General features: G+C 38.8%; 1 protein-coding gene across 1 annotated transcript in view; it reads left to right on the top strand.

Moving 5' to 3' along the window:
• PRKAR2B (protein kinase cAMP-dependent type II regulatory subunit beta) overlaps nucleotides 1-26,374 on the top strand; it is a 73,777-nt gene that overhangs the window by 24,779 nt on the left and 22,624 nt on the right. The window contains exon 2 of the mRNA XM_053943084.1: nucleotides 4,111-4,146. Coding sequence (XP_053799059.1) covers nucleotides 4,111-4,146 — 36 coding nt within the window. The remainder of the gene's footprint in view (nucleotides 1-4,110; nucleotides 4,147-26,374) is intronic.

Genomic DNA, 26,374 nt, shown 5'->3' with positions numbered 1-26,374 from the left:
ATATCTAATGTCTGTGATGTCTTTAGCTTCTTATTCCAGGTGGCATTAATGGCACAAGAATCTCTGGCAGTTTCTGAAGCAAAATAATTTAAATTGTGAGTTTGCAAAAAGAGACAGCTCAGGCTATCAGAACAGGTTGACCATCTAAAGGATGCCCAGGTAGGGATCCTTTCATAGCATTATCTTCTTAGGCTTGCTACTCTACAAACTACCCTACAGACTCCCATTTCCTCCTTTACTTACAAAGTTATGCTGCTCTTGATCATTTACCAATTATTTATATTTACTTGCTTGATCTGTATTGCCAAAGTGTTTTAGAAGCTGTACTTCCATACAGTTCTCTGAGCAAGGATTTTCAAACATGAATTTCAGTTGTTAACAAGTGACAGATTGTGGAATTCTCTCTTACGTAGTGCTAAGAATCAAACTACTGTAATATACCACATAAGTTTGTGCACTTTTGAATGGTAATTTAATCAAAACTTCATCAGTATACAGACCTCTGTCATTTCTCTCACACAGACCCACCCCACCCCCTGATAATTTTCACTTGTGAAGTTTGTAATAGATTTTGGTGGAAACAAAGTAGAACATGAAGAGTCACATTCAATATTGGAGTGACATCATGCTTGTAAACAAGATTCTCTGTGCACAGCTGTACATTATTTGTTGTGATGCAGCACTCTTTCTAATACTGAAAAAAATACTAAATGTCACTGGACATGTTCTGAATTTATCTGTATGTCTGTTTATGCCTTTTATTGGGAAAAATCCTGCCTTTTGCAATGATGAGGTTTTGCAATCCATGGGTTTTATTCCTTCTTTATTTTGCACAGATGTGCATGGGGGGATGTGCATGGCACTCAAGTTACTGTGTTGTTTTTCTAGCAAGTTGTTTGAATTGAATCATTTTGAACAACCAGTCCTCAGCATGATGTCACTATAACCTTTAAGATTAAGCATATTTTTGCTGTAGAGTTAACTTCAGTAGCCACGTAGGTATTGCCTCATGCCCATTCCCTTCCCATGTTTACTCCTGCTGGAAAACTGGAGCTGTGAGCTGGCGTGCATCAGCAGTGTTTCATCTGGCGTGTTATTTGGGATGGGGTAACCCTCCCACAAGGCTGCCTGGGTTTCACATTGTAGGGAGCAGTCCTTGGGCAGCCTGCAGAGCACAAAGCCAGCTGCTGTCTGCTGTGCCTGCAGGCAGGCACTGAGAGTCCTGAGAACCTGTGTGTGGACATGGCAGAGAGGAGAGAGGGGAGCAGAGTGTTGGGAAGCAGCTGGAGCAGCAGTGGGGTGGAAATCACAATGCCTAAGCACCACTTCTACGTGTGTGTGGCTTGGGGCTTGAACCTGTGGATTTAAGTACAATATTCCTGTGTCCTGTTAGTGGGATTTCAAAGCTGCCCTCATAATTCAACCTGGATGCCAAGACTGTCTCTTGGCATCCCTGTCTCTCTGGGTACCACTTCCACTTGAGCTGTGTGAATCAGGACAGTCATCTCAGTCCAAACCTAAGAGTCAGCCTAACTCGGATGTCAGCAAGGATGGTGGCTAAAAATAGATATCCAGAGAAGGTGGTAATCACAGGCAGAATAAGTAGTGTTTCTTCCCTGGGAATGTCTCTGCTGTTCCTGATGCTGTGTGGCTCCAGGAGGAGCATTTAATATCCCTCATTGAATTATTTTATTGATTTGTCCATTTGTTTCTGAGCCAAGACTTTCCACTCCTGACATGTTTGAAAGATAATTTAGTATTTGTTTTATGCCTCAAGAAAAATGCCTCTTAGACTTTCTTTTGCCCACCTTACTATGCTTACCCTGCAAGACATGACCTGGTTGGCCACTCATCTACTTTGTACTGAAAACACCTAAATTCCTGTAGGTGTTATTATTATCTGAGACTTTCTTGTATGCTAATGCTTCCACCTTTCTGGACAACAGAAATAAATTGTGATTTGCTACCAGAAAAATAGAGAGTAGTTCAACTTGCTCCATAACAAAGAACTGTGGGTTCTGTTTTCAAATCTCTCAGTAACACATTTGGATGACCTCCATGAAATCCCAGTCTGGGCAGGAAGGCTTTGTCTGGTTGCTGCTGAAACACTGATTATTCACATAAGCTCAAAAATAATTGCTGATCAAGGTTCTGACATTCTTGCTATTTTTTTTCCTAACAGTAAATAATTTGTAAAATCTGTTGCAAAATAAACTAAGCTTCTTGTAGCCAAATAAAAGAGTGAATTTTGAATTATATAGCTGAAAAAGAACTTTTTTCTTTGACAATCCTAGTAACTTGTTTCAAATTATGTTAGTTTTGTGCTACATGTTCCTTTTTTGTTTTTTTAGATGTGCTGAGGTAGCTGTCTAGAGGAGTTAAATCTTCATGTCTACAGATTATATACAGAACTGACAGCCAAAGCCCTCCCTGAGTTTGGGGAAAGCTTCTGAATGGGAGCAAAACATTATTTTATGCTTTCTTGTTAGAAATATGTCATATTCCAATTTTTTTAAAACATGAGCACATCTGCTGAGACTTGCTGAAAATTTACTTGCTTGAGGAAATAACTCAGCCATCTGATGGTGACAGTCATGACTGATGTCCTGAAATGAATTTGGCCCAGAACAGTAGTGACAAAATAAACAGTTTTGAGGAATCAAACAGCCCCCGTATTACAAAACAGCAGTTGCATAAAATATGCTGTCTGTTTTGATAAAAATGTGTCTACATTTTTTTTTTGTCTTTTTATTTAAAGAAAAATTATTTGGGGGAATTAGAATTCATGTTTCAAAATAATTTTGCTGGTTATGTTACTCTTGTGCTCATCTATATATATGTTTAGGGTTTGTAATAGCTTATTAACTGGGGGTTTCCTTCCTTGTGGCTAGCACTCCAAACCTCTGTAGTTGGGTTTCCCAGTGTATTTTTTTGCCACTTGGACCTGTCACTCCTGTATGTGCTTGTACGAACCATCTGTGACTGTGGTTCAGAAATTGTAGCTTTGCTCTGGTTTTTTGTCCCCAGAGGAATAAGAAGTCAGTTTGCATCTTAGGCTGTTGTTACTGTCTCTTCTGTTTTCTCAGTAATTTTTTTCTCTTGGCTTAGGTGTTCAAGGCATGATGCATAACTCCCATGTAAAATTTAGTGGGATAAAATACAAAGGTTAATATTTTTCATTTTTCAGTTCTGTGTAAACATGAAGAACAGTTTTTAAGGTTGAATATTAATAAGCACTGTAAGGGCATACATTTTTAATGTGGCTGCTGCCCACATTTGAAATTAGGTCATTCAGATTTTCTTCTTGCTCTTTATTCCAGCAGTTAATACATCACATGAAAGTAGAGTTCAAGACCAGTGGTTTTTACTAATTAGAAGTCTGAAGGTTGTTTTTGGAGGGCAAAACATAAAACTATTTATCTATTTTATCTCTAGTAACTCTTGAAGAAGCCAGTAAACCTAGAAATGAAATAGAGGCAAAGCCATGTGTTTTAAGTCGTATTTTGCAGTCTCTCCCAGTTGGAAACAAGACAGGAGTCTGATTACAAATGTTTGCAGCATGCAGTTGGAGATGTGCCAGGATGGCACTGTGAAATATTTGCACTGGGGTTTTGGTGAGGGTTGGCATTGTTATTGACTTACCTAAGGAGTTTTAAAGGTTAGTCAAAACAAAAGTTGATCTTTTAATGGGATTACAGATTAATCTTTTTCTCTATAGGAGTATCTTTAGTTCTAGATTTCCAATAGGTATATTTTGTAAAAATGAAGTAATTTTTTTACATACCCTGCTTGCATTATTATTTGCAAGATGCCAATTTCTGTGCACTCAATAAATAATGGAGATGAAGATCTAAATATTTCACATCCACTCATGAACAGTAAGTAACAGTAACTCTTAGAAAGCTGAAAATGGTCTCGAAAGCTTTCTAGTTAGTATGTACCATCTCCTGCGAAGCTACTTAAAGTGAATGCGAATGGGCTTCTGTAAAGATACAAAAATAATGCTTATCTGGTGTTTGTAGTTGTCACACTTGGAATGAAGTATAACACTGTTATGTTAAAAGCAAACTAGATTACTACAAAAATAATCAATATGTTGTTTTCTTTCAGCTCCAGCGGTAAACCGATTCACCAGACGTGCATCAGGTAAGCTGAATGAAGTTCCTTTTGTCTACATAATAGTTGAAACATGCTGACAGTGATTGTCCTGTAAAATGTAATATGACATTTGTCAAAGGTGTTGGACTTGGGCTAACCTCTAATTTGTTACCTGCTTTACTGAAAAATGTAGCCAAGGCTTCAGTCAGAGAACTTGCACGAGCCCTTCTTGTTGCTGTGGAATTTATTAAAAACCGAAGCTTTTTTTTAACATCCCCCCCCACCCTTAAATAAAATAATTTCAGTTCTAGCAGATCTGAAGGCTGAAAGCAAGAGCTGAATTTAGTCTAAATGTAAGCAGGGTTACTTTGCTTACTTCATAGACAGCCTGAAACTGCAATTTCGTGATCAGCTATGCATGAAGAAATGTTCAGCTGTGCTGGAAATCTCACTGTTTTCCAAACCCAGGCTGGTTTGCGTGCATGGTGTGTTGTTGTGCTGTGCAGAGCTGGCAGATTGGGTTTGGAAGCACCGTTCCCGTGGTGGTGTGTGGTTGTGTTGGGTGTGCACCTGCCTTGCCTGGTGCTGGTTTGTGTATTCTTCAAGTTAACTTAGTTCTTGCTGGCTCAGAGGACTCTTTACCTTATTTCCATTATATGTAACAGATCCCTCCACATTATGTATCATAAAAAGTTAATATTCTTGGCCTTTTCTTATTGTTCTGCTGTGTCATGTCCTTTAGACTTAATTTTTGAGGGCTTTTTTTTTTTTTTTTTTTTTTTTTGAATTGTGAGGCCCAGAATCTGGATCTTATTTGTTTGAAGTACTATGAATATGAAATGTAATGAGACTCATGGCTGACTCATAGGAGTCAGGAGAGCAGGCAATGTGAGCTATTCCTAGTCATTTCAGTATGCCATATTCAGTATAAAATGCTCTGTTTTCAAGTTCAGGTCATTTTTAATAAATGTATTTCATAATGCAGTAGTTCTATCCAGACTTTTAGTTTTGCTACTTACAACCTCAGTCAGGTAGTCTCTTGTCAATTTAAAAATAGTAGTGAAAATCCTTGGGATCACTGAGGAACTGTAGAGAAAAAAGGAAGTTTGCAGGATTGGTGCATAGCATATAATAGAATGACACAATGGTTTGGGTTGGAAGGAGCCTTAAGATCACCCAGTTCCAACCCCCTGCCATGGGCAGGGACACCTTCCACTATCCCAGGTTCCTCAGAGCCCTGTCCAGCCTGGCCTTGGACACTTCCAGGGATGGAGCAACCTGTGCCAGTGCCTGACCACCTTCACATATGTAGCACAAAGTAAGCAAATGTAATTAATTCCAAATATTCTGATGCTTTAAGTTATGATAATACTTCATGGGGTACTGTAGCTTGAAATGAAAGGAATGATTTGTTAACTAGTGCTCAGCAACAGTGAGCAGGGCTCTATGCAAATCACATTTCATGTTTTAAGGAGAGTTCTACTGTGACTGATTGATAGCTGACAGTAATGAATGCAGTTCTTCTAACAGATGTGTGATAAGCTTTTGCATTCAGAGAGTTTGATTGTTTGAAAAGCTAGTTTGATTGTTTGAAAAACTTGCACACAAAAAGCCCCCAATCAGTTATTCTTAATGTTTATTTAGTATTAAATTAACATTTATTTTTAGAAGGAAACTAAAAATATAAGTCTGAAATTTTTGTGCAATTATTGGGGAAATAATTTCTGTGGGGAATGAGTATTTCATGTATTTTGGTCTTGTTGTGGAGAGATAGAATAGTTATCTTATTCAGAATAATGAGTCAGGTGGTATAGTAAATCAGATGTAAATCATGTGAATACATTTCAAGCTAGAACAAGGAAATTCTGAACACTATGTGTGCTACTTTATTAAGTTAGTGGTAGCTTTAATAGTTAAAATAACTATATTTCAAACAAAAAAGCCTGTGAAAGGTGATAGTTCTTACTTTTCATCTTAAACGATAAATGACTGTCAGAGAAGTACATTACATTTAAGACACTTGGTGGTTAAAATATAAAATTAAAAACACAAATCAGACTATGCTGATAATATAAACATTTCACAGGGATGTTTGCAGTCCTAACCATATTTTTAAACATCTTTTTAAAAATTGAACAGTTGTCTGTGTAGATTAAGGCAATCAAGATACCTTGCAAGGGGGAAGCTAGATAGTAGCTGTTGGGTTTGGGGTTTTTTTTATGCTTGGTAGCTTAACCTTCTGTAGTCAAAGCTGATTCTCATGTTTAGGAAATGCCATATGTATTATGTAGGCAGACCAAATGAAATGTAGGGTTTTTTCCCCTCAAATATGAGCTTCTCCTAATTTTAGGCTGTTTGACTAAGAGCTATTTTAAAATTTGAAATGTGCAATTTTGTAGATTCTTGACTGCTTTTGAAGATTTTCTTCTGGTGAATATTTCTCCGAGCTAGTGGTGAATATTTGGAGAGTTAGCTGTAGAATGTGGTTTCATGTTGCATCTGATTAATGATATTGCAGACTGATTCTGGGAGTGTGTGACTTCAGGGTGCCTTTTGTCGTGCCTCTGCCCATAGGTTCTCTCTACTTCTCTTGCACAGACCTAGGAGTTGTGCTGCCTGAGGGTGGATTAATTTAAATAAAACAGAAATATACGAGGTTCTGGTGTGGTGATTTGCATTGGATTTCCAACATTTCCTCACAGAGAACAGTAATTCTCTACAATGGGTATTTTGATGCTTCTGTTACTCTTTGGGTAATGCCTAGTATTTTGCTTGGTTGCATAAGACATAGTTATTTTTCCTAACTGAGCTAGAAATTAGGCACCCAGAGCTTAATTGCTGAAGCACCTACTGAAAATAATACAGCACAGCATTTATTATTTAACAGCTGTTCCTGTTAACATGCTGAGAATGTATTAATGAACTGTCATTGGTATGTAGAGGAAAAAAACAGAAGTAAGCTAGGATAAATTAGCTGTTCTGGAATTCCAGTTCTTAAAATTTATTGAGCTACCTAATTAGATATCTCTGATGTGTGTTTATTCATATGTATGTGTATATATATGCATTGTGGGCTCTATACATAAAATACACTTATAGTGCTGGTGACAGCTACTCACGGGCTAGCTAATAATGCACTCCATTGTTCTAGGATATGCACAAAGAATAATGGATATCACACTCTTAAAAAGAGGAGTTTAGTAAGAAGAGGAGATTAAAAATACTTTATAGAGCTAGAATGAACAATGAGACAGCTGCAAGTAGTTAATCCTTTATTTTTCTTTTCAAATCTGATGGCACTAAGATGAAGAGAAAGAAAAACAACTGTTGAGGCGATCAAGAGACTTGGGTGTGGAAAAAAAGGGGAGCATGAAGGGCACCCCTTCGTCCTTCAGATATGATGTGGGAGGTTCTGTGCAGCCTCATGCAGGGGAAAATCTGGGAGCAAGTTTGCCAGAACAATTTATTCTTCTTTGTTGTGTAAGGGGCCATTAGGAAGAAAGTGACAAAATAAGAGTTTTGGTCTGCAGTATCCTGAACCCTTGCGTGGACTGGATTCATCATGCCCAGAGTAGCATTTATATATATTACTGCTACTTCTCAATTTAATAATTCCTACAGGAAGCATGACAATATATTTAAGAAACATGGTGAATTTTACTGCATTTAGACTACAGGAGTCCTGTTAGTGAAAGAATGGCTAATTGCTTTCTGAAATTATGGAAGAGCATAGGTGATATCAAATTAATGGTTAATTATAAACTAATATCTAGGAAGAGCAAATCAACATTGCTAGCCAAGAATAGAAAATGTCCCTAGGAACAATATTTCACTTGTGATTTTCAATCAACTCAACTATATTGAGTTTTTCTTAAAAAGATTGGCACCCACTTTCCTGTGGCATATTAAAAATTGTCAGAGAAAGGCAACATACTGAAATGAAGTGCTATTCCCTTTTATAGAGTAAGGCAGAAGCTGGGGTTGTACCAAAAATAATGGTGTGGAATTAAGTAGCTGTAAAGTCCCCTTTGAAATGCTCAGGTAGAATGCAGTGTTGTAGAAGCATATCAAGTGACAGAAGAAAGAAGACTGAAGAACTTTATTGATGAACCAGTAATTCCAGTTCTTCAAGAAGAATCACTGGTTCTGCTTCTTCTGAGTGATGAATATTCCCCAAACTGAATTCAAGTGATGCTGGATTCACCTTTGTTCATTACACACGTGTAGCTGATCCAAAATTTGAAATGTCCAATATGTCTCTTTTCTGAAATGAGCAAGGACACAGCTGACATACAGTGGTATCTAATACTAAAACTCAGTTAAGCACTAAGGCAAAACCAGAAGAAAAAGTGCTGTCAGAGTTTGAGACAAATCTACATTGCATGAACAGAGTACAGTAAAGAAGGCATATTGTGCCTTGCCAGGGTCCTTCTTACCATTACCATCACTGTAACACTCAAATCTTTTGCTGAATAACAATAAGGGTGTGGTGCACTGAGCTGTAGGCACCTTAGAGCCACTGGATCAGGGAGAATGCTGTGCTTCAGTCTGGTCCTGGTCCTACTTAAAGTATATATGTTATAGAATATCCTACATTAGCAGGAAAGCACAACTCCTGTCCCAGCACAGGACACCTCAAGAGTCACACCATGTGCCCAAGAGCATTGTCCAAATGCTTTTTGAACTCCATCACATCTGGTGCCGTGGTCATTTCCCTGCGGAACTTGTTCCAGTGCCCAGCCACCTTCTGTGTGAAGAAACTTTTCCTAATGTCCAGCCTAAACCTCCCTTGCACAGCTTCGTGCTGTTCCTTTGGGTCCTGTTAATGGTCACCCGAATTAAGAGATCAGTGGCTGCCCCTCCCCTTCCCCTTGTTAGGAAGCTGTAGACAGCTGTGAAGTCTCCCCTTAGTCTCCTCCAGGCTGAATAAATCAAGTGACCTCATGCACTCCTCGGCTTTCCCCTTCAGACCTTTTGCCATCTTCATAGCCCCCCTTTGGAATAATAGCTTTAGATCTTTATTGTGTTGAGGCACCCAAAACTGCACATAGGACTCGAGGTGAGGCCACCTCACCTCAGTGCAGAGCAGAGCAGGACAATCCCCTCCCTTGCCCAGCTGGCCTGATGCCCTCAGGAGATGCTTGGCCCTCCTTGCTGCCAGGGCACTGCTGACTCTGACTCTTGGGAATGAAGAACTGCTCTCAGTGATCTGCCTCACAACACTTCTGGGTCTGTGGAAAGCTAGTGATAAAGTCTGTTTCCCATGCAATCCATAATTAATTGATCCAGCTTCCTTTCTTTAGTTCTTCTTGCATAGACTATTTGCTGTGCACTTCCTCTGCAAATGAGACAGTCACAGAATCAAGAGTTTAATTTGCTCATTTCCTCTTATATTTTCTGGCAATATGAGAAAAGTTCCTATAGAAGTACGAAGTATTAACATAGGGATGCTTAAAGAACACACACATTTGCCTCCACTCCTAACCACTGTTTTCATTCAGAATGTTTGATAAATATCATGATGTTAAACTGGGAATGTTTGATCCTGTCTTGTTGTTACCTTGCGATTTGTTGCTTTTGATGCAGATCTGAAGAAGAGCATGTGTGCTTTGAAGCTCTTCTGCCTCCTTCCAGGTTCAGTTGTTTTGGCTGTTCTAGTGACAGATTTCTGCCCATGAAACTTTTTCTTCTCTCAGTTGCATCGCATGTATACAAAAACTCTTCCATACTACAGTGTATAGTTAGACTGTAGTATTCTTGTTCAAAAGAAAACAAAATTTAGGCTATCTGCATTACTTCAGGAAGTTTTTAAGTAGTTCATATTCAACTTTCATTTATTCTTCTTTTTAAACTCCAAAACCTGAAGCATAGATTCTAGCAGGTTGTATCAAAGTGTTTGCTTGGATATATGATGAGCAGAGGTTGAATATGAATTTTTCAGAGCCCATTGATGGAGCTGAGTTACAGAAATAGGCAAACTGTTGCAAATCAGTGCAATGCCAGGTTTTAGATACAGCTGTGTTTAAGCTGTTTTTGTCGTAACACTGAAGGCTTAATAAAAGAAGAAGAGATTTCGTAGATGCATACTATAAGGCAAAGTTTGAGGTGGTGGAGGAAGGCAGGAAAAAATGCAAGGAAAGGGAAAGAGGGAGATGGTAGGAATAAGTATGTAAGCCTTGTGCTCTGTGATAGGTTGCTATAGGGAGGGCTCTCAATATTTGTCCCACGGAGGTGGCAGGGAATGAAGGAGGTAAACAAACAGCGATTGGCCTAATTTTTACACACACAAATATTTAGGCTATGCCTTGAGGAAAACTCTTGGACTAAATACTTAGTAAAGCAATAGACTAAACTGCACAGGAATGTTGTGTTATCTCAGAAGTTTTAAAGAAAGGTAACACCTTTTCTTGAAGGCATAGAGGTGTAATTCATACTGCAGCAGTGCACAGATGATTTAGATAGATGGTTTAGATGATTTATTGACGTTTCATCTGCATTTCCATGTTTGTTTAGATGTCTTTGCAATCACATATTTCGTGACTGCATTTATAAACTGACTAAAATATACAGAGCAATCATTTTTAAATTGCACAGGTTGGTAAAGCTAGATAGCAACTGTTTCTTCAGAAAATAGGGGAATTGTGTTTTGAGTTCACAAATTACTGTGTATCCCTCTTTATGGGAAATTGTTTTTCCTGCTGTCTTAGTATAACCTTTGAAAAGCATTCTGCATGTGGTTTTGTATCAATAAAATTAATCATTGTCGTTTTTTCAGCTATCTGGGCTGGTCTTGTTTCAAACATATGAAACATAAACCAGAGATTGGTGTTGAAATATGAATCAAGTTTGTCTTTAGGGGCTGTTGCCTAGCCTGTTTGAGGAAGAGCTCAGACATCCTAGCAAAGTATCAAACTGTTGGACTGATTGACCAATATCTTTAAACTCATTTTTGTATGTAACTGGTACATACGATGGGTATGGGAAGGTGTGTTTATACATCAAGCCCTAACCTGCAGCCAGCACCGTGGCCTCATCCGTACCATTGTTTGGGAATGGTCCTGTTTGGGACTGTGCCAAGGACTGTGCTGGAGCCTGCTCCGGGTGAGAGAGTGTGGTGGAGGGACGGGTGTGGTGGTTCTGTTCCGAGCCAGAGGGAGCGCTTGGATAACGCCGGTTCTGAGCCGGAGGGAGCGCTTGGATAACGCCGGTTCTGAGCCGGAGGGAGCGCTTGGATAACGCTGGTTCTGAGCCGGAGGGAGCAGTTGGATAATGCTGGTTCTGGGCTGGAGGGAGCGCTTGGATAACGCCGGTTCTGAGCTGGAGGCAATGGTTGGATAATGGTTCTGAGCTGGAGGGAGTGCTTGGATAACGCAGGTTCTGAGCTGGAGGGAGCAGTTGGATAATGTTGGTTCTGAGCTGGAGGGAGTGCTTGGATAATGCCAGTGCTGAGCCCGGAGGGAGTGCTTGGATAACGCTGGTTCTGAGTTGGAGGGAGTGCTTGGCTAATGCTGGTTCGGAGCCAGAGGCAATAGTCAGGGCAACTGCGTGCTGAGCTCCGTGCTGAGCACTTTTTGCATGTGATTTACTCCCTCTTTTTTGCACACTTTTGTTATTAATATTGTTGCTGTTACTGTTCTTTCCCTATCTTTTTTCTGTTTCCAGTAAATTGCTCTAATCTCAACTCATGATCTTCACCTTTTGTGCCTCCAGTTCTCCTCTCCTGCCAGCTGCGGGGGGAAGAGAAATGAGTGAGTGGCACATTGGTTTGGAGAGTCTCAGTGGGAGGGAGCACTAAATTCTTAAACTTCAACAGTCATACTGTGTTTTCTGTTTTAACCTGCTTCTGAATTTGCATTCAGTATTGATAATCTCAGAGATCCAAATAACATATGATCAGAGAAGTTAATAATCTTCCAATGCTTCTATCAGGATGCCCATAACTCATGATTTTGAAAGAAATGAAATAATGGAGGTTTTTTTTTTTTGAATGAGAATGTATCTGTGTTGCTGAAAGAAAGAGGGAGGATTTTAAAATAAATTTAGAGCAGGTGTGTATTGATAGTCATTATTTAATAGTTCTGATCTTTTTTCTCTAAAATATTTCAGTATCTGTGTCTATGATAAGCTCCTCTTTGTTTGCTGTGCTGTATTGTTCTTCCACACTTGTATTAGGTTAGGGTGGTATGCTCCCTCCACTGTAACTGATAGAGCATGAATCTGTAGGCTGTTGTATCTGCTTACCAGTTTTCCAAAACAATTCCATTCCATCTGTGACTTCATGTGGTTTGACCTTCATGCCGTTTATTTATTCTGAAGGATAAAAGATGAGTAAGACAAGGCATGTTTTACATAGCAAGTTGTTCAAAATGGAATAACAGTATTTGTTGTATTAATGTGAATGCATCCTTAAGAGGTTAAGGTGAATAATTCCTTTTCTTGTTCTAATAACAATTTTGTGTGAAAGTGAAAAAGATTGATTTTTGATGTCTTCACAATTATTGTGAAGAATTATAATGAGCATGCCAGAATGAAAAATTGCTGCAATTTTTCTCTGCTACAATGCCACAATCCACTCATGAGGAAAATTGTATGTATTTATTACACAGATTAGGAAAGAGATCTCCATGAGAACATAAAAAAAAATGAACTTGTCAGAGGAAATATTAAATGGAAATATTAAAGCCTTGTTTAGTTTTCTTGTTAAACCTGAGATTGCATGGAAACACTAACTCTTTCCCCTCTAGATAAACAAGAAAATAATGAAAATGTGGAGATTCACTTTCAAATAACCAGTCACAGAAGAGGAACCCCCATCAGCCTAAACTCAAACCTTCAGTCAGTCTTTGAAACCATCTTTCACTCTGAACATCAGCTACACACTGCAACAAAATTGGGAGTTTATATCCTTAACATTGTTTCGTGTGCAGTCTAGTAAGTGATGAGTGTATCTTTTAAGGCACAAATTCAACACCTACTTGTTAGCCTTTTTCTTTCTTGCTATCACAGTCTGAGTTTTGGAAATACAGCTTCTGATTGGAGCAGTACTGTAGCAAAACTGTGCTGAGCTGGGGACTTGGAACACTGAAAGGGGGAAGCCCTAAATAATAATTACCTTCTAGTCTCTCATATTCTTGCCAGTGAGCAACAGGAAGAGACATTTTTTTTTCTGCTAGCATTGATTTGGGGACTACTTTCACCCCTATTCTCATTGGTCCAGAGCTGAGTACACTTACTCTTTTGTTCACTTTTTTTTGTCTATCCATCATAGTAATATATTACGTGTAGCAATATATCATCATAGTAATATGCTAATATCAAGGATAGTTGTGCAGGACACAATTTATTTTTTTTCAGGCATTTTCCTTACTGAGAAGATAAGCACTAATCTTATTCTTTATTTAAAAAAACTGCCCCATTTATGCTATCCATTTGGAAGTTCCTGGGGAATGCCAGCCATCAAGGCTTCGGGGTTTAGGCCAAATGGATGAAGTCAAAGAATCAGCCAACAGCAGACAAAATGTGCATGTGTGTATTTATAAAGAACATATCAGAAATGTCTCCCTATATAAGGCTTACCCACTGTTCTATAGGATTTTTAGACATACCACAGAATCAATCACATTTTCTCATGGTTAGTATAAAGGAATGCTTCAAATGTGAAATAGCTAAGAAAGAAAAAGAGAGATACTTACGCCTACTGTGTGGCATAATTACACTGAAAAAAATGAGATCCTAAGCCAAAAGATCTTCTTGAGGTGTGCTCCTGGGATCAGTTTGTTCGTGAATAATTACAGCAGAGAATCTAAACTGTCATTGTGGTTCAGTAGTGCCCAACGACATGAATATGTTATTGCATGTTGGTGAAAACTGTACATTTTGTTAATTGAATTTCTTAGCTGTGCAAGTCAAACCGCGTAGGAAGAACAAGTATGGAGTGCCCCATAGTTCATCTTCATATGTATGAGGCTTATTAGACCAGCACAGTTGGTTTCTTTAATATGCCATCCAGGAAGTGGGTCTGTTGCAAGAATGAGGATGGGGAAGTGGTACAGTTCTTCTGGGTGAGTTCAAGAAACACAGTCCATGTGCAAAAAAATACCAAAGTACTGTTGGAGAACTGTGGTCACGCAGCTGTCACAGTAGCAAAGCAGAGAGAGGCAGGAGCAACACAGTGTGACAATAGCTGATACTCTGGGTTAGCAAGGGCCTGGAAGAGAGGAGTAGGAAGCCTATCCTTGATGCAGTCAAAAAGAACAATTAAGTGGGATTTCAAATCCTTTGTGGTACGCCTACCACCAAGTGCCCAGCAGCTGTGCTTGCTGGGTGTGAGACACCCTCGCTGCCTGCACTGTGCACATTCCCATCTCTGCAGAAAACCTGCCCTGAAAGGGAAGGAAAATTAAAACATGTGATGATACAGAAGCTGTGCTGCATAAAGGAGACAAAGACTGCCTGCTATTAGAGGCTGCTTTGCTGCAGTCTGACACAAATGTTAGCTATGTATATGACCATGCTAACACTCTATACCTGCTGATGCAATTGTGCAGCTCATGGTATCCTCACACCTGACTCTGAAGCCAGTTGCTTAAAACCTTCTGCACAGAACTTGACTGTGTAATGGTCAAGAAACTGTAGATTTAAAGTTAAAAGCAACAGGAATAATTTAATTCTTGTAGGTGCGCTGGCCCCCACAACAATGGAATATTACTCTCGCCTAACGTAGGACAAAAAGCTGAGAAATTCCTGAGAAATTTACATATAAAGCACTGAATTGAATGGCACACAACCTTATGGTTTATGCTTTCCAGCTTTTTAAATTAGATAAATATAGCAAAATATAGTGTGTAACTGTTGGTGTAGAGAGATGCTTTAAGTGGAACATGATGTTTATGATTTTGTTAAAAACGGTATTAATTTGGAAAAAATATGTGACAGTAGATACAATCCACTAAGTAATGGTATTTGCTATACTTGCCTAAAAGCCATAGGCCATTTTGTCACATACTAGCTTTCATTTATGTATTCTAAGTAGAATTTCTTACATGTTTTCATTCTGAGTTGGCCTTGTGCAGGGGTGATGACTGGCTTTGTCAGTTGTGGTGATGATTTCCCAAATTATTTTTTAATTTTTATTTTTTATTTTGGTGATCAACTTGGGGGGAAAAGCAATTGAAATTGTTATATAGTCCACTGATACTTGTTTGAAATACTGGGTTTGAATTGCAAATTTTTGAAAAGTGTGCCGACTTTATTTTCACAAAAAAAAAAAAAAAAAAAGTATAGTTTATCAAGCTATAGAATGTTTTTATTCTATTAAAAAACTGTTTTGTCTTTGCACTAGCAAGGACACACTAGTGTTTAGTTTTGGGCCCCTCACTACAACAAAGACATGGAGGTGCTGGAGTGTGTCCAGAGAAGGGCAACCCAGATGGGGAAGGGTCTGGAGCACAAGTCCTGCAAGGAGCAGCTGAGGGAGCTGGGAGTGTCCAGCCTGGAGAAAAGGAGGCTCAGGGCAGACCTTATTGGTTCTACAACTGCCTAAAAGGAGGCTGTGGCCAGGTGCGGTCAACGTCTTCTCCCAGGTAACAAATGATGGGAGAAATGACCTTCAGTTACACTAGAGGAGTTATACATTGGATATTGGGAAAATATATTCACCTAAAGAGTGCTGAAGCATTGGAACAGGCTGCCCAGGGAAGGGATGGAGTCCCTATCCTTTTAAGTGTTCAAAGAATGGATTGATGTGGGACACTGTGGTATGTTTAGTGGGTATGGTGGTATTGGGTCAGAGGTTGGACTTGATGACCTTGGAGGTCTTTTCCAACCTTAATGATTCGATGACTCTTTAGGTAACTGGACTTACATTATTTTGATTACTGAACAATGCCAATAATACCCATAATTCTGGCATATCCATACATTTCTGGCAAATAATTATTGGGATGTACTATTTTATGGTTCACCTCTGACCATAATGTCATTCTTATTAGGAGTTGGAGGAAGTTTTTTCAATATCTGTGACATTTTCAAAGCAGAAGCAAAATCAGTTTCAATGTTGGGCGACTTTTAGTTTAAGAACTGTATATGTGACAAAATAACTTTCAAATTTATCATTAAAAGCTTTACATTAAGGTTGAATTATTAAGTAGAAAAAATTCCTCTACACTAAAAGTTATAATTGACTGATAATGAGTTACTTTTTCTATCATTAATTTTTAGACCTTTGTTTTCCAGACTAGGCCTTATTTTTTACAAGCACTAAATATGTCCCATCAATTTGAATGAGAAAGGAGGTGCTCAGCTGGGTGGAGGTTGAGGTGGCAAGTGGTTGTATTGTGCAAGAGAGAAAGCAAATTTCAGGGGCATTTCTATTCATTTCACACTTCTCATGCAGGGCTCTTTAATCAAAACACAACATGACTGAGGGATCATTTGTAAAGGCATTGTTTATATGAGCAATTGGAATTGTCTCTATTTATAGACTGGCTGCAATCACATCCAATGACTGGGCTTCTTAGTGCGTTTGTCATATGAGTGGTGCCAGCAGGAGCTCTGTATTTACTTCCCCATACTGCCATTTTTAATGAATACTTCTTTTTATGAAACTTCTCTATTTTTCTTCCTGGTGTTGGTTGCATGACTGCAAAGTTAAAACTACCACTGTCCTTCCTTCCTGAGGGTAAAATCAACGCACTTTAATGACCAGGTTGTGAAATTGCACAGTGATGCAGGTGGGCACAGCCTACGTAAATGGCTTAATGGAAAGGAATAATGCAACCCTGGGCTGGCTGGATTGATGGAAGCAATTTGTTACCAGCCATCAGTGATGTGCATGTACACATTTTCTAACAAGCAAATGTTTAGCATCATAACTTTTGGAGAGTTTTAATGTTTTTATTTTGTGTTCTGCACAAAATGAACTGGGAGTGGCACGACTTCATGTTGTCCTCTTATTTTTGGGGAGGATTGTGTCCAATGAAGACTTACTATTCTGTTTTCCAGTTGAGTCCTTGATCCTTTAGTTGGCACAGACACAGACATGTATTGGGAACTGTCTGTTGTATCTCTTTACCTTCTAACAGAGATACTAGGGGGGACAGATGCACCAGTATGAGGAAGCAAAGTCTTTATCTCTGGTATATCTGCCATTCTCTATGTTCCACAGGCTTCCCATGCTCTCTGTACAGTGCTTTTACATGGTATCTCTAATTCTTTTAGAGTCACATAGTCATCATCAGGCTTCATCCTTATGGGTATATTATGTTAAAAGCATTTAACTTCATGAGGGCTTAAAAATATACTGGGGGCCTTCTGCTGTACTCACTGAAACCTGTTGCAATATTTATGCTTTTTTAATGAAAGTTTGATTAAAAAAAAATAATTTTCAATGGTGGGTGTATTTTGCTGAGAAGTTATGAATGGGTTTATATGATGAGGAAGATCTTAAAATTTCATCAACAGTTCACAGAATTTTTTTATCTTCCCTCTTACACTGAGCCTTTTCTTAGGTTTTCAGTGGTGACAGCATAATAAGAAACACTTTATTTTTAACTGTTCTTGAAAAAGAATAAAAGAAAATATGAAAAGCCTGTTTCTTACTAGGTGTGCCACAGTAGGAATTCATGCCTATTTTAGATAGTTTTGTTATCATCAGTAAATTATTGTGTTTTTCTGTGGGCAATACTCTATGTGACTATTGACAGTGTCTCTATATATCCTCCTCCTTACTGCAGATCACACATTATTTTCCCTTGGCAGTACCTGCAGGGACTCGATACCTGACCCTCCTTCATCCTTGGAGGGAGGAGTGGGTTACAGCGCAAGCTGTAACAAGTTCCAAGGTGTCAGATCCTGCAGCCACTCTGCAGAGGAGAACCACTTTCTGCTTAGGTAGTTTTTCTTCTGCATGGTGGATCCCGTTCTTTTTGTTTACAGCAGTAATTTCTTTATAATTTATGTCTATTGCTGTGAGACTCAAGAAGTTTAAATTCCATCTTTGATCCATATGAGAACTATTTTGATTGCTTAGAAAGTGATGCATTCCTGATGAATGGTCTATTTGCTGTTCTCTTAAATTCAGCAAGGGGAGAGGCATCAGGTGCCCATGTTGCACAGGAGTGAAGCAGAGAAAGCCACCAAGGCCTCACCTGGTTCAGGTGTCTGAGGTTTCAGTGACCCTCTTGGTCACTGCCAGGGGCAAGCACCACTCTGCACACCTCTGGGACAAAACTGATTGGGATGTGGTTCCTAAGATGACTCCTCAAGAAAGGGTCTTTTTCCACACTTGTCATGATTAAGACAAGACCAGTGGAGCCCATGGAGCTCCAAGTCTTGTAATACGAATGAAGCTTCTGTGTTGATACTTTGTAGCACTGGCTTACCAAATCTACACCAAGATATTAAGCAGCTTTCAGTGTTGGGCCCCTCTCTACTCCAGGTGCTGGAGTGTGTTCAGAGAAGGGCAACAGAGCTGGTGAAGGGTCTGGAGCACAAGTCCTGCAAGGAGTAGCTGAGGGAGCTGGGAGTGTCCAGCCTGGAGAAAAGGAGGCTCAGGGAAGACCTTGTCACTCTTACAAGTGCCTGAAAGGAGGCTGTGGCCAGGAAGGGATCAGCCTCTTCTCCCAGGAAGCTAGCAGTGAGAAAAGAGGACATAGCCTCAGGCTGTGCCAGTGGACACAGTTTTGTTTGGACATCAGGAGGGATTTCTTCACAGAATGAGTTATTAAACACTGGAATGGGCTGCTCAGGGAGGTGGTGGAGTCACCATCCCTGGAGGTGTTCAAGCAAAGAGTGAACATGGAACTTGGTGCTATGGCCTAGTTGACAAGGTGGTGACCAGTCAGAGGTTGGACTTGATGATCTCAGAGGTCTTTTCCAACCTAACTGTTTCTGTGAAAATAGTTCCAAATGAGCTACATAGAAGATGTTTTTTGTACCATAAAACAGTAATGAACTCTGGTCCCTCTAATATTGAGGGCATTGGGATATAAACACCAATAGCGTGCTCAGAGCTACAATCAATAGCATTTTTGTCTTTTATGCATCTGGCTCTTTGCAATTCCTGGAGCTTTCCATATTTTGATGACCATTCTTCTGTATATCCCATTATTATCCAGACTTTTCAGTTTCTTCATATTATTGATTTCTCCTTATACATGTCTAAGATGGAAACTACTCACCAGACTTGAATCGTCTATACACTGGCCTGTGTGTACTGTGCAACTTTGAGAGCTTCAGCTAGTTGTAAATAACTTTCCCTTGCTTTACAGGTTGGCCCACTGAAAGGCCCCTGAGAGTACAAAAAAACCCATGCTGATTTATAAGTGTTTATACTAAGCGTGGTACCTTCAGATTCATTTGTCACAGTATTCCAAGCATGGCACTGTTTATTTTCAACACTTGTATCTTTCAATTTTTATTGCTTTTTATTGTTTTCTATTTCTTTGTAATTAGAATAGCTTTATTTAGCACACCAGCAGTGGGTACCTCAACAGCCTGATTCATTCAACTCAGCCAGTATATTTTTGCTATCTCCTAGCTGTGCTGTTATCTTGGTAACTTTTAGACTGAATGATTATTTAATCATTAAACCTGAATTTTGTAGAAGTCTCAAGGGTACTGTCTACAAATTACATCAAGAAGTTCTTTAACACTGCTGCTTACAGATGGGGTGTTTATAAAATAATACAATTTCGTTGGGGTTCTTTCATCTTTCTCTGTGGGGTTCCTTGGGGTTCCTTCATCTTTCTCTATGGCCTTCATTATTCCCTTTAAGTTTGATCTATAAAAGAACTTTCTGTTACAAATAATTGTTTTGGCAGAAGAAGCTAGATGCCACTCTGTCTTACACTAAGGGTTCATTAATTCTCTGATAATTAACAGAGTTGTTGCTGAAAAGCATTTGTAGGTACTTCATTTCCTGGGAGAAAAGCCTGAATTCTAGCACCTGGCAAAGTGAGATGTTAGCTCTTTAATTTGTGCTCTTGTTCTAGGAGCTTTTGTGAAAAGTGGTTACCTGGGATACAGGATTTCTTAGAATATTGGTTTCACTAAATGTGAAGTGTTTGGCTCAGGTTAGGATCTTCAGTATTTTGCCCTTTCAAATTTAAAGGAATTGTAGCTTACATCTCTTTTCTCATGAAGTAAAAATAGAAATGAAAATATTTCCTCTCTTCCATTCAGTAAAAATAATTTCATGTGTATATTGTTTTCCTGAAAGTATGGATCTCTTTTGCATGCACAGCACAGTTTCAAGAGCAAACCAAGTTAGGAGCACATATTTTATGTTTAGTTTTCAAAATGGCAAGTGCACTTTTTTCAGAGGTTTTCTGATATGGATTCAGTTGCTGAGAAATTTGCTGTATTTGCACTCATGAGCTTTTTCCTGTTGTCTTACAGTTTAATTTTCTGGTGAAATGATGTGAGGTTGTGGTTGTGTAGGGGAATGCAAGAGCTTGTTCCAGTGGAGACCCTGCGTATTAAGGCAAGAGACTAGGAGTTGAGGTTTGTGTAAGACAAGAAAGTCTGCAGAAAATGGAGAATACTGCAATATAGGAGGAAAATGTTTGTGGAGATGTGCTCAGCTTTTTCCAAATAATGTGACATAATTATGAAAAATTTGCTGCAGAAGTCAGGAGGCCATTCATACAATTTAGTAATTTCTTCTTTAGGGGAAAAAAACTCAATCTTTCTTGATCAGCTGCAGGTGGAGAAGGATGCATTTGTCATCACAGTCATTTGGGTATGGAATAGACTGGAACCAACTGTCTTGTCAGTCTGATGCTGTCTGAGGTCATATTGTCAAGTATTCATTAGCAAACTCCTGTACACACATGTTATTTTCCTGGGATTCATCTTTTCCTCAAGTGCAGAGTGGTTTTAAGTAAATACTGAGAAAATGGAGTTAAGTGGTGGTGAACATCATAAAAGAGTAATACACTTTGGAGCATCCTGTGTGTGCTGATGACACCTCACGCAGCCATTCTGCATCCTCTTGTAATAGTATCAAACAAGACAGAGTGAAATGGCACTGTGGAGATCTGTGAGATCCATAGATAGAAGAAGAAATAAAACTGCTTTCACAATATGCAGGAAAAAGATAGATATGTTTGTGTGTTTACCCATTTAGTCTTTTGAATACAGTAGTATTTAGTTCATAATGGTGCCAAATATGTATGTGTGGGAGGAGTGGAGGGTATTTAGAAAGCTGAAAATAAAAAATGCCCCTTTTTAAAAAGTCCTCAGAGTGTACTGTCTGCATTTACCATTGACTAAGGACTTTCTGAGAAGTACTAGTTTCAAGTAGTGACAGGTCGTTAGCTGAATGAGTGGAGGCTTGGGGGTTTTTTCCTCTTAGAAAAAGATTTGTTCTATGAGACCTCAATGCCTTTTTTCTTCTTCCGAGTGGTAAGTAGTCATGCAGCTACAGACAACTTCTATTACTAAAATATAAATGTGGTAATCTGTGTTTTCAGGGTTATTATTGTCTCCATTCTTGGAGTGATAGTATTTGTAGCCCATTTTTTGGCTTGTTTCAGTTGTCTCTCTGATGTTGCAGATGCAGGTGAGCATGTACTGATTGCTATGTGGGACTTGCTTTTTTACCTTGGTGTGTAGTTACCAGTATTATTTCATTAAAGCACTTTGTATTTTGACTACGAAAAAGTAAAACAGCATATATATTATTTCATAGTTTCGATTGTTTTCTGAACTTCCTTTGGCTATTTGAAAAGAATCCTGTCAGCAGAGTCTTGACTTTATTTTTTGGAATTGTTGAGAAAACAGATGTTCAAAATCAACCATTTCAAAACTTGGCAGAAATATTTTCCCTAATGTTTTTTGTCTACCTGTCTTCCTGTTATATCTGGAACCTGTTAAGTAAGTTTGGTTTATCATATTTCTTATAGAGGATTATGTGAGCATGACTTGCCCATTCAACCAAAGCCAACATACCTAAAATCAGCATGCTAAAATTCCAGGACAAAAGCTCCATTAGCTTATTTCATTTTGCCTAGCAGCCTGGGCCCAGGAGGAATGAGGAGCATCTCCTTACAGAGTACTTTGGAATGTAGAATGTAGGGCACTTCTGGAAAATGGGAAAGGTGGGTTTAAGCTTCCTTCCCTTGATCCCAGAGGGTGAAAACCAAAGGTAACTTTGCTATAGCAACCATTCTTTCCAAAGGACGATTCCACCTCTTTTTTAGGTGCCTATTCTCAGCTTGCTGTTTTGAATCCCATATGGCTGAAGGATTTTCTGTGAAGCCTGTTTGAGATTGAATTTTGCACTCCCTTAGCTGCTCAGACCAAATCTTCACTGTATGAGGGATCACAGGCTTTGACATGTACCTCTGAAGAACTCTTGAATTTATCACTTAGATATCATTCCAAAGGTTGATAGCTGTGTTCTAGATTTGGAATTATGTGTACCTTCTCCATTTTGCTGAATGATAGATTGTACTATGTACCATCCTATCATACTGTAATACCTACTGTTGGCAGGTTTTTCACCTTATCTGTTTAAATCAGTTTTTAATTGGTCAAATCCCCTGGCAAGACACTGAGACAAGCTTGTCAGAGTCAAGTTTTGGCTTTGTCTCTACTCTCCCTACAGCCACTCTTTACATGAGTCTTGGAGGTCACCTTCTGTTGTCTCCCCTCAACAAAATATTTTTCTGCTTTCTTGAATCTTTTAATATCTTTAAGTCTCCAGTCACCAGTGATTATTTTCTTTGTCACTCCTAACCATTTTCTTCCCCTCACTACATCCTTTTTATAGATACCGAGATCTTGCTTTAGTCTTTAAACACTAGCACATAAAATAGCCATAAATATGTGCTTTCATAGAACAACCACCACCTTTTTGTGCCATTAGTCTTTGTAACTCTTTGCAGATCCTTGACACAGATTTTTTTCATGTATTTTCACTCCTGTCTTCCAGCTGCTGTCTACATAGCAGATTCTTTTCCCTTCTTAAATACATTTTCTGAGAGATGCTACCACTGTCCCAGACAGTTTTTGTTTTTAACCCTCTTTAAATGGGCTAACAAAATGGGCAAATATTAGGTTGCATTGTTCAGAATGTGTTTTTTTAACAGATGGAATTTATATTTGCTCACATTGTATGTAAGAGATTACTTTTCTAGTGGGAAAATAATTTAGTCTTTCTGATATCATCTTAATGCTGACTTCTCAATAAGAAAAAAGATCTGTGATAGAGGCACTATGTAATCACATCACTGTATGGTTTCATATGAAGTACTAAATATGGCAGGTAGAGCTGGGTGCAGTTCTGTTTTCTATTTCTATTCTGTAGTATTAAGAAATATAAAGTTGGAATGTATGCAGAGTTCTGTGTCTGCTCAGACTTTGTCAAATATTTATGCATATTTTATATATATCCCAAATAACACACTGTAGCATTGTGAACTGCTGGACTTGTATGAGAAAGGGAACAGAAGGTTACACATGTCAACGTCAGAGTACAGTATGTTGCTGTATGTTGTGCTGCTCCTTATGCTCTAGTGGGAAAGCTTATGGAGGAAGTACTATAATGCATGGTATATGTTGGCAATCTCTTCTAGTGGAAGTAAATCTACTTTTGTGATGATTTTATTGTTTAATAACTACCTGCAGTGTTCTGGACACTGTAATGCATGTTTGTGCTTGTCTTCACTAGCCAGACAGATGAAACCAAGCATTTCCTGAGACACCAAGTAAAACTGTCTCCTACCATGAGCCAGAAGCTTGGCTGAGTTTTTTGGTTTTTTTTTTTTTCAGCTCCATCATGATAAATTGCACAAATATTGAACTGAAATAGGACTAAGTACTGTGGAAGTCCTTAGGGAAATTCAGTTAAAGCTCCTTTCTGGTACCCTATTTAAAAATAGGGAATTCTTTCAGCTCCTTGTGCTGAAGTTTGAATAGAGAGTTTCTGTGAAGGAGCCTGCTTAGTGAACCCCTATGACTTCAGGAAGTAGTGTGCATCTTTGACCCAGCAATGAGTGTGCTAGCTGTGATCCCGAGTGCTTTGAAGCAGAGGAAGGTACTGTGGTCTAACACGTCACAATTATCACTTTTGCATACTGGATAATATTAAGACACTTGTGCAAAGGTGTCCTCCACACATTAATAACTGGGATAAAGTTATCCAAAAATGTCTTTTGGGGGGTTCTCAGCTTTCTTCAAATGGGCTTTCATAGTGATCAGTAGAATCTTGATGAAACTTCTGCTTCATTGCGAGAATTTTTGAAATATGAATAAACCTCATGTGGACTTTTAAAGAGAATCCTTGGGAGGTTTTATGACTCACTATTGGCATGGACCTCATTCAAGATGCTACATGTTATATTGGGTACTTTTTCAGAAATGCTTGAGGAAATAACTTGTCGTTCAACACATTAGAAATAGCACTGGTAGCAGATGGCCAAGAGAAAATGCTGTAGAAAATTGGATTGTGTGACACTGATTTCTTGCAAGCGTGTAGTGCAGGCTGAGAAAGGTCTTCCAGCTCTGGCAAAATAATGCTTTTGCTATTGAGCTGTGTAGCTGAGCACAACCCTGGTATTTGGTAGGTGATCATGACTACGAAGGCAGTGTTTGGAGAATTGCAGTCTGAGCAATGACAGCAAGAGTAGGTAACTGTCCTTCACAAGCAGCTGATCCTGAAACAGACTGTTTTGGCAGTGCTCCCAAGACTCTGATTCAGTCAGTTCCTGCCTAATGAACTGAAGACCACCTTCCTGATAATTAAGAAGAAACAAGCTGCCTGGATTTTATCCAGCTTCAGATTTTTACGCTGACATTCTGAGCACTTAGTTATTTGTGCTAGGTAGTTGACTGCTCAAAAGTCGTTATCCCCTAAGTCATGTGGATTGGAGGGGAAATTTCTTTATTTTTGGTTTGTTGTGTATGAGGAAATCTCTACAATATGCATGTCTCTCTGACTGCCAGACCACTTTTTCTGTGTATACATAGTTTTATTCCAGCTTGGGTAGCATCTCTAATGTAAATGTTCTATGTCTGAAAGGGTAATAACACAGAATTGCAAGGTATCAGGCATTCTGTGTATTCACCTAATTATGCCTAGATAAAGTTTCAGTTTAGTGACCCCCTCAGGAACAGGCACTTCACAGACTTCTTTTTGACAGTACCATGAGAAGTGATAGCCCCAGTGAGCATGCTTTGTTCCAAATTAGTTTATATTCAAAACAATCTAAAATTATTGAAATATTTCCAGGGTTTGGCACAAATGGCCAGTGGGTATTGCCTTATATCATGTGTGGAAATCAGATAAATTTTATCTGTCTAATTTCACTGTACACTCAGATAGATGAGAGAGTTGAGCAACCTTTCTCTGGGCTATTTTTCAGTCCTTATGTTTACTCACAGCTCTTCAATGGCATCTTCCATGTGGAAGATCTTTCCAGTCAAAGCCACAAAGACAGAAATAATATGGTACTTGATAGCTGTAAGCCTTGAAATTGAGCCCATGCCTGGTTATTTATTTATCACTGCTACCATCCCCAAAGGGTTGCTTTTATTTGAATAAAAACTACTTATGGAATTGGAGTTTTGGGATGCAGGGCTGTCTTTCTAATCCTTCCTCTAGTGGTAGGAACTGGTGAGATGTCAGAAAATAGACTTCCATGTCAGAAACTTTAGAGGTCCAGTAGTATTTGTCTAGTTTAGTTTAGAGCGACCACCTGCAAGGAGTGTCTGTGTACCATACTTCTCATGCAAGAGAAGTAAATCCTGACAAAACGTGGAAAATCTCACAATGTCATTAAGTCACCTTAGCAATTTCCATACAGTTAAACTGGGGAAGTGATGTTTTTACTGTATGAGGGAATGGGCATAGCTGCCATAAATAGGGATGTTTATAGGGATGTATGACATGCTGGTGTCGTTTGGAAAAAATACACATATATTGATTGGTTTTCCTGCCATGCCATGTTTTGAGTAAAATGCATTATTCAGTGATTATATATGAATCTTCACTGATTTCTTTATTGATAGCTTCGTTTCCTGATGTGTCAAGGGAACGAGAGAGCATGACTAACATGTTCTCTGATCTTACAATTGCCAAGTGTATGTTAATTTTCATTTTAGAATTCATTTATGGCTGGAGTGACTGTACTGCTGATTTTGAATGTAAAGCATATTTACCAAGTGAAAACTAGAAAATTGACTTTACTTGGAGTGATGAGTTAGAAATTATCAAAGTTTACCTTTGTCTTGCTGACAAAGCAGTCTATCTAGAGTAGTGCACATATTTCAG

Source organism: Vidua chalybeata, chromosome 5 (assembly GCF_026979565.1).
Source record: "Vidua chalybeata isolate OUT-0048 chromosome 5, bVidCha1 merged haplotype, whole genome shotgun sequence".
Lineage (NCBI taxonomy): Eukaryota > Metazoa > Chordata > Aves > Passeriformes > Viduidae > Vidua > Vidua chalybeata.
The sequence above is the reverse complement of the archived record's forward strand: the minus strand, read 5'-3'. Positions and strand labels throughout refer to the sequence as shown.